The 9166-nt window shown below is 42.2% G+C and overlaps 2 protein-coding genes across 2 annotated transcripts in view; both read right to left on the reverse strand.

The window, feature by feature from the left end:
* Positions 1 to 7: 7 nt before the first annotated feature.
* On the reverse strand, positions 8 to 5468 carry znf276 (zinc finger protein 276). Its single transcript, XM_042223483.1, has 8 exons — positions 5363 to 5468; positions 3913 to 3994; positions 3747 to 3827; positions 3072 to 3191; positions 2877 to 2952; positions 2307 to 2424; positions 1899 to 1998; positions 8 to 1186 (listed from the first exon to the last, which is right to left on the reverse strand). Exons 1-8 carry the CDS (start codon positions 5466 to 5468, stop codon positions 916 to 918), a joined length of 954 nt encoding a protein of 317 aa, XP_042079417.1. The 3' UTR covers positions 8 to 915.
* A 3329-nt stretch (positions 5469 to 8797) lies between these two features.
* The window catches only part of LOC102305794 (FA complementation group A), a gene marked incomplete in the record, with an annotated part of 33680 nt that continues 33311 nt past the window's right edge, over positions 8798 to 9166 (reverse strand). The window contains 1 exon segment of the mRNA XM_014335531.2: positions 8798 to 9166.

Consider the following 9166-nt stretch of genomic DNA (forward strand, 5'->3'; position numbering starts at 1 on the left):
AGTAATAACTTAATAAAAGCAGTGAGCCGATAAGAAAACTTCCTGGAATTGCAGCACATACAGACGCTTTACTTGGAGAAGGTCTCAGTATTACAGCTGCATTTAAGCTGGTTACACAGTCAGTAATGTGAATGTCAGATATTAAATGAAGGTATTCAAGATTAACAACACGGTGGTCTTAACAGCTGATTACTCACAAAGCCTACGAAATCAGTTATTGTCAGACTGTGAGCAGCAGTGTAAAACATCTGATTTAACTTACTGTAAAATTTTATTTTAGTTCATATTCTAATATTTCTGTCTGGCAGCATCTTTTTCAGTATTTGGAATTTGTGGTTGTTTTATCTTTCAAGAGTCAGCATGATGAGTGCGTTGAGCTCTCAGGGCCACCGTACTGTTCTCTTTTCAAGTTATTATCCTCAGATTTCATAGAGTCATAATTGTACTAGCTTTTAATATGATATATGGTGAACCACTCCATATACTCATCCTGACTGCCAGCCTCACATTTCCTACTGCTGCTCTTTCACAATAAAAGCAAATAAACAATCCGTTTTATTCTGGAAACAGTTACAGGAAGCAATGTGTTTGTTGCAGAAGATGGATGATTTGTCCTTTTGGCCTCTCAGTTAGAGAATATCAGGTAATTGATATAACTCATGAATCGTTATATTAATTGCACAATGTAAAGAAACATTGCTTTGACACTGAACTCTTACCTAATGTCTTTTCTGCTGTGTCGTCAACAAATCGGCTGAAAAGTCTTAAGAAGGTCATGAGCGTCAGTGTGAAGGAACACTGGATGAAAACTCAACTGCTGATGCTAAAATGAAACTCCGTGCTACATTGCTGTTTTGTTTCTGGGTCCTGTGCCACAGTTCAAGTATCTCTGCCTTGAATCAAGACTTCCTTCTGTCATCTGTCTTGCTCTTGCTGAACCACCTCCCCGGTCAGCGTGATGGTGTGTAGGTCCGGGTATGTCTGCTGCTGCTGCCCGCTGCCCCTCTGAGCCTCAGCCTGTGTCAGCGGGTGCACCATGGACATGTGCACGTTCAGGTTGTGGGCCTTCTCGAAACGCTTGCTGCACATCAAGCACTCAAACTCCAGGTCGGCCTCGGCTTTGTGTTTGGTCATGTGGTATTTCAGTGATGCTCGCTGGCGACACTGGAAGCCACAAACCTCACATCTGATAGGAGGAAAAAACAAAAGCATTTATCATTTCTCCTGTCTGGGGTTCTGGCTTTTAAACTGGGAAACATGGGTTTCATTCCTCTCGCTCTCTCAAAAAAGTGAATTTCTGTTTGTCCTCTTATCAGTTCACTTATGGAATTCCTCAGGGCTCAGTTCTTGTGCCACTATTTTTCTCTATTTTATTTTGACTTTTGAAAGTCTCGTTTCAAAGATTTATTTCCAATAACAGAAGACGACTTTGGTCTCTAGGCTCCGAGCTCATCACTTTCCATATAAAATTGTAGTGACTAAACATTTGAAATACTGTAAAAGCAGTTCCAGAAAAACGATGATGAGGCCCGTTTTCTGATATCAGTCAAAAAGGGCATTTACTGATCTCGTTGTTCTATCGATGTTTTCCAAATCCCTGAATTTGAGGGGGAGAAATAAATAGGCTGAAACTTTGACTTGGCTATCAAACTCTTGATCCCAGTATGACCGTCTGTCAGCAGGATGCACCGGAGCAAGATGATCTCCCAACTTGGAGGATCATACAGATACATAAATCTATGTGCATACATTTGATGGTATATATGACTTGTTCAGGTGAAAGCATATTCTGTGGTTCTGTGATGAAAACAGGAAGCAATTAAAGGTTTGTAAAATCAATCTGAAGCCACCAAAAGAGCTTGACGGCTCATGAGCTACAAAAATGTTAAAGGACTTACTGTAGTGGCTTGGCCCCCGAATGCCTCATCTGGTGAACTGATAGGTGTTTTCTTTGTTTGAAGGTTTGACCGCACTGGTCACAAATGTAATTCCTCTCCTCTGGAAGCACACAGACACGACGAGCATGAGCCACAAATTCAGACATTAAAGTAAGGTAAAAAAAATCTTTATAAACATTAATTTATGCAATGCTAACAATAAATGCTTAGAAATGGAAATGACTGATTTAGTAACATCAGTACTGCGTTCCACGTGTCTGAGGAAAGTTTTAGATTCGTGTATCATTCTTCAGAAACAGCCTAAATGTGAAAAGCATGCATAAAAACAGCTATAAAGAATTATTTCTCACTCAAAGCTGGATGACTAAAGCTGGAAAGCCAGAAAGTCAGTCAAACCTGACATCTCACCTGTGTGGATGAGCTTGACATGCCGCTGCAGGTAGCGGTCGATCATGAAAACCTTGTTGCAGCCAGGGTGAGGGCACGGTCGCTCCCTCACCTCCTCGTGATGTTCCTTGATGTGTTTCTAAAAAGTCAGCAAACAGGAACACAATCAGTCGTATATACAGATGAAGGCAGAGCACGTTTGCTCTCATTCATTTTAACTGCCTTCAGTCAAGGACAATTCATTTTAAATGGAAATAACTCATTATTAATCTTTAATCTCTGATACTATTACCAATCTGCAACAATCAATCTCATCTGTTTTTATTTCATTCATACATATTAAATTCATTTCACTTTATAGTTAGCAGTAAACAGACCTCTGACAGCGCTATGTTCAGGAATTGTTTCACCTTGCTGAAAACAGTTGAACAATATTTAATAAAGAAGCATTTCTCCAGTCACCTGAGACCGCTATCCCAAATTTTTAAAGAAAAGCAAGCCAAGATTATTCATACAGGAGATCAAAACTAGTGCACGGAAACATGCACAACTGAAGGTGGCTTCATTTAACAGTGAGCAGTGAATATTGACCTTGAGACCATCGGGAGCTCTGTAGACAGCCGTACAACCCTGATATGGACACTTGTAGATGTTGGGGAGCTCCTCCCTTTGAAAAAGAAACACACAGATTGTTAATCTGCCTTTCTTCAAAAAAAAAAAAAACTGAAGCAAAGAATGAACTACACCCAAGCTGAAAATGACCTTAATGGAAGCTGCATCACGTACCCCTTAGGTTTGAACTTATTCTTCCAGCCTGGCTTGGGTCCGGGCTTCTTTCTGATTTTGGGCTCCTCTGGGGCCTTTGAGCTTTTTCTTCTCTTATTTGGGACGTTGACCCTGTGGGCTCTAGAAGGATAAGGGGAAAATAAATTCAGCGAGAGCTTATGAGAGAAAGACATGGAACATATTCTGTAACTACAAAGGTGGTCACTGTCCCATCCAAAGAGCAAATTAACAGCTCAACCAGGAAACATGAGCCTGTTGCCCTGATGTATGTGCACAGCTGAGGTTCATTATAGAGCAGCTGTGTGGTAGCAGGCACAGGCTTCTCATTTTTACTGTAATAAAGGTTTTTTCTTTCTTTTACCCTTTATTGTCAGAGTGTAACTGTGACTGTGGCCAGTCAGCAAACCTTTTAAAGACTTGTGATTCTTTACATGCTGCTTGTATATCAATGGAGACCCAAACTTAGAGGCTTCATAATAACAGCCTGCACAGCTGCTGACTGGCAAGACTTAACACTAAACTAATCAAATCTACATCGGCCGTTATCGTGTTACATTCACAGGCTGATCTACACTAAAGGCCCCGTAGACCGGTGATAACAGATAGTGAGATAAGGCGGTGTTTCCACTCCCTTTACTTCACCATAGCAGGCCCGTCTTTTCTATTTGCACCCACCTCTTCTCCGAGTATGGCTCAAACTCCTCATCAGACAGCCCTCCTTTTCTACCCTCATCAAACTCATCTTCAGAGATGACCCTGGACACACACAAACACAAAATTTGAAAAATTTCGATTTCTAATAATTGCCAAACCACCAGTAAATATGAACTGTGGGACCAACCTGTCAGAAAGATCACTGCCAGCAGTTCTGTCCTCCAGCTGACCCGGAGCAGGAGACAAGGCCTCCTCGTGACCTGTGTAATCTGAAGGAGAGAGGAGGAGAAAATGTTAATATGAGCAATGATGAGGTCTTAACACGGGTTTCAGTATGTGCAGAAGAAGAAAAAGTATTTTCTATATTTCAGCTGGAATGTCTGTGCACATCAGTCTCGAGTCTCCAAAAATGAATACACATCTTTAATATTTTATCTTCCTGGAAACACTCATTCTCATTTCTTCAAAATGAACTGATATTCAGACACGCTGATGTGAGTCAATCATATATTTTTATTTGATGAAAATAAAAAATATGAACATTTAAGTGCAGATGGTCTGCAAGATCTTCAACAGCATCCCGAGGGAGACTGGGGACACCGAGTCCAAATGCGCCTCGAGGCAACTGTTGGTATGATTTGGTGCTATATGAATAAAATAAAATTGAATTGAATGAACCATGTTCGGCACGTCTATTGCTGAAGCCGTTGCACTTAGCTGCGGCTGCAAGGTGGTTGGTGCCTGTTGTGGTGGTAATCCCCCAACCAAATGGTGGACACCAGAGGTGAAGGGAGCCATGAGGCTGAAGAAGGAGTCCTATCAGGCTTGGTTAGCCTGTGGGACATGTACCGACAGGCCAAGCGGAACACAGCTCGAGCAGTGGATGAAGGAAAAATTTGAGTGTGGGAGGAGTTCAGCGAGGCCATGGAAAAAAGACTTTTTGGACTGCCTCGAAGAGATTATGGTGAACAGTCAGGCGACTCAGGAGGGGAAAGTGGTGCTCTACCTGCTGAGAATATTGTCGAGTGCTGGAAGGAATACTTCTAGAACCTCCTTAATCCCACCGGCATGTCTTCCATGGAGGAAGCAGAGTCTTGGGACAAGGGGGACGACTCACCTATCTCCAAGGGCGAGGTCACTGAGGGAGTTAAAAAAAACTCCTGACCAGGCTGGTGGCGCCCAGTTTTAAGAAGGGGGACCGGAGGTTGTGTTCCAACTATAGGGGGATCATACTCCTCAGCCTCTTGGTGAATAGAGAGCTGAATGTAAAAACGAAGCTCGATCTACGTCCCTACCCTCACCTATGGCCACGAGCTGTGGGTAGTGACCGAAAGAATGAGATTGCGGATACAAGCAGCAGAAATGAGCTTCCTCCGAAGGGTGGCTGGCCTCTCCCTTAGAGATAGGGTGAGAAGTTCGGCCATCCGGGAGGGGCTCAGAGTAGAGCAGCTGCTGCTCTCACATCGAAAGGAGGTGGCTGCCCATCACTGAGCACAGTGATTATCTGATTGTTGGGGTTTTATCTCTGATCTTGTGCGAGTCTTTTATTGCACAACATAAAACATCTTGAAAGAACTGAAGAGGGCTGATACACCGGTAGTCTCAGTGTTAGTCTGAACGACTGTAAGCATTCCCACCTTCGTTGTCGCCCGTCCAGTCATCAGGCACTGAGCTCTGCGTCTGAGCCGTTGCTGCAGGTGGACTGCGCTGAACCACAGTACTAGTACTTCTCGATGAGGTCATTCCGTTTTCAAATTTTGTGTTTGTGTGTGTCCAGGGTCATCTCTGAAGATGAGTTTGATGAGGGTAGAAAAGGAGGGCTGTCTGATGAGGAGTTTGAGCCATACTCGGAGAAGAGGTGGGTGCAAATAGAAAAGACGGGCCTGCTATGGTGAAGTAAAGGGAGTGGAAACACCGCCTTATCTCACTATCTGTTATCACCGGTCTACGGGGCCTTTAGTGTAGATCAGCCTGTGAATGTAACACGATAACGGCCGATGTAGATTTGATTAGTTTAGTGTTAAGTCTTGCCAGTCAGCAGCTGTGCAGGCTGTTATTATGAAGCCTCTAAGTTTGGGTCTCCATTGATATACAAGCAGCATGTAAAGAATCACAAGTCTTTAAAAGGTTTGCTGACTGGCCACAGTCACAGTTACACTCTGACAATAAAGGGTAAAAGAAAGAAAAAACCTTTATTACAGTAAAAATGAGAAGCCTGTGCCTGCTACCACACAGCTGCTCTATAATGAACCTCAGCTGTGCACATACATCAGGGCAACAGGCTCATGTTTCCTGGTTGAGCTGTTAATTTGCTCTTTGGAGGCAGGGATGGGACAGTGACCACCTTTGCAGTTACAGAATATGTTCCATGTCTTTCTCTCATAAGCTCTCGCTGAATTTATTTTCCCCTTATCCTTCTAGAGCCCACAGGGTCAACGTCCCAAACAAGAGAAGAAAAAGCTCAAAGGCCCCAGAGGAGCCCAAAATCAGAAAGAAGCCTGGACCCAAGCCAGGCTGGAAGAATAAGTTCAAACCTAAGGGGTACGTGATGCAGCTTCCATTAAGGTCATTTTCAGCTTGGGTGTAGTTTATTCTTTGCTTCAGGTTTTTTTTTTTTTAGAAGAAATGCAGATTAACAATCTGTGTTTCTTTTTCAAAGGGAGGAGCTCCCCAACATCTACAAGTGTCCATATCAGGGTTGTACGGCTGTCTACAGAGCTCCCGATGGTCTCAAGGTCAGAATTCACTGCTCACTGTTAAATGAAGCCACCTTCAGTTGTGCATGTTTCCGTGCACTAGTTTTGAGTTATGAATAATCTTGGCTTGCTTTTCTTTAAAAATTTGGGATAGCGGTCTCAGGTGACTGGGGAAATGTTTCTTTATTAAATATTGTTTAACTGTTTTCAGCAAGGTGAAACAATTCCTGAACATAGCGCTGTCAGAGGTCTGTTTACTGCTAACTATAAAGTGTCTTGAAATGAATTTAATATGTATGAATGAAATAAAAACAGATGAGACTGATTGTTGCAGATTGGTAATAGTATCAGAGATTAACATTCTCTAATGTTAAAACAACAAAAAAGAATAATAATGAGTTATTTCCATTTAAAATGAATTGTCCTTGACTGAAAGCAGTTAAAATGAATGAGAGCAAACGTGCTCTGCCTTCATCTGTATATACGACTGATTGTGTTCCTGTTTGCTGACTTTTTAGAAACACATCAAGGAACATCACGAGGAGGTGAGGGAGCGACCGTGCCCTCACCCTGGCTGCAACAAGGTTTTCATGATCGACCGCTACCTGCAGCGGCATGTCAAGCTCATCCACACAGGTGAGATGTCAGGTTTGACTGACTTTCTGGCTTTCCAGCTTTAGTCATCCAGCTTTGAGTGAGAAATAATTCTTTATAGCTGTTTTTATGCATGCTTTTCACATTTAGGCTGTTTCTGAAGAATGATACACGAATCTAAAACTTTCCTCAGACACGTGGAACGCAGTACTGATGTTACTAAATCAGTCATTTCCATTTCTAAGCATTTATTGTTAGCATTGCATAAATTAATGTTTATAAAGATTTTTTTTACCTTACTTTAATGTCTGAATTTGTGGCTCATGCTCGTCGTGTCTGTGTGCTTCCAGAGGAGAGGAATTACATTTGTGACCAGTGCGGTCAAACCTTCAAACAAAGAAAACACCTATCAGTTCACCAGATGAGGCATTCGGGGGCCAAGCCACTACAGTAAGTCCTTTAACATTTTTGTAGCTCATGAGCCGTCAAGCTCTTTTGGTGGCTTCAGATTGATTTTACAAACCTTTAATTGCTTCCTGTTTTCATCACAGAACCACAGAATATGCTTTCACCTGAACAAGTCATATATACCATCAAATGTATGCACATAGATTTATGTATCTGTATGATCCTCCAAGTTGGGAGATCATCTTGCTCCGGTGCATCCTGCTGACAGACGGTCATACTGGGATCAAGAGTTTGATAGCCAAGTCAAAGTTTCAGCCTATTTATTTCTCCCCCTCAAATTCAGGGATTTGGAAAACATCGATAGAACAACGAGATCAGTAAATGCCCTTTTTGACTGATATCAGAAAACGGGCCTCATCATCGTTTTTCTGGAACTGTATTTTACAGTATTTCAAATGTTTAGTCACTACAATTTTATATGGAAAGTGATGAGCTCGGAGCCTAGAGACCAAAGTCGTCTTCTGTTATTGGAAATAAATCTTTGAAACGAGACTTTCAAAAGTCAAAATAAAATAGAGAAAAATAGTGGCACAAGAACTGAGCCCTGAGGAATTCCATAAGTGAACTGATAAGAGGACAAACAGAAATTCACTTTTTTGAGAGAGCGAGAGGAATGAAACCCATGTTTCCCAGTTTAAAAGCCAGAACCCCAGACAGGAGAAATGATAAATGCTTTTGTTTTTTCCTCCTGTCAGATGTGAGGTTTGTGGCTTCCAGTGTCGCCAGCGAGCATCACTGAAATACCACATGACCAAACACAAAGCCGAGGCCGACCTGGAGTTTGAGTGCTTGATGTGCAGCAAGCGTTTCGAGAAGGCCCACAACCTGAACGTGCACATGTCCATGGTGCACCCACTGACACAGGCTGAGGCTCAGAGGGGCAGCGGGCAGCAGCAGCAGACATACCCGGACCTACACACCATCACGCTGACCGGGGAGGTGGTTCAGCAAGAGCAAGACAGATGACAGAAGGAAGTCTTGATTCAAGGCAGAGATACTTGAACTGTGGCACAGGACCCAGAAACAAAACAGCAATGTAGCACGGAGTTTCATTTTAGCATCAGCAGTTGAGTTTTCATCCAGTGTTCCTTCACACTGACGCTCATGACCTTCTTAAGACTTTTCAGCCGATTTGTTGACGACACAGCAGAAAAGACATTAGGTAAGAGTTCAGTGTCAAAGCAATGTTTCTTTACATTGTGCAATTAATATAACGATTCATGAGTTATATCAATTACCTGATATTCTCTAACTGAGAGGCCAAAAGGACAAATCATCCATCTTCTGCAACAAACACATTGCTTCCTGTAACTGTTTCCAGAATAAAACGGATTGTTTATTTGCTTTTATTGTGAAAGAGCAGCAGTAGGAAATGTGAGGCTGGCAGTCAGGATGAGTATATGGAGTGGTTCACCATATATCATATTAAAAGCTAGTACAATTATGACTCTGTGAAATCTGAGGATAATAACTTGAAAAGAGAACAGTACGGTGGCCCTGAGAGCTCAACGCACTCATCATGCTGACTCTTGAAAGATAAAACAACCAAAAATTCCAAATACTGAAAAAGATGCTGCCAAGTAGACCAGACAGAAATATTAGAATATGAACTAAAATAAAATTTTACAGTAAGTTAAATCAGATGTTTTACACTGCTGCTCACAGTCTGACAATAACTGATTT

The sequence above is a fragment of the Haplochromis burtoni genome, unplaced genomic scaffold (assembly GCF_018398535.1).
Source record: "Haplochromis burtoni strain Fernald_Lab_line unplaced genomic scaffold, NCSU_Asbu1 Contig_112, whole genome shotgun sequence".
Lineage (NCBI taxonomy): Eukaryota > Metazoa > Chordata > Actinopteri > Cichliformes > Cichlidae > Haplochromis > Haplochromis burtoni.

Bases quoted from the DNA above. Each gene is read 5' to 3' on its own strand.
- znf276 (XM_042223483.1), bottom strand. From the start codon at position 5,468: ATGACCTCATCGAGAAGTACTAGTACTGTGGTTCAGCGCAGTCCACCT. The intron at 3,995-5,362 runs GTGGGAATGCTT...TCTCTCCTTCAG, and splicing joins CTGGACGGGCGACAACGAAG to ATTACACAGGTCACGAGGAG. The intron at 3,192-3,746 runs GTGGGTGCAAAT...TTATCCTTCTAG, and splicing joins GAGCCATACTCGGAGAAGAG to AGCCCACAGGGTCAACGTCC.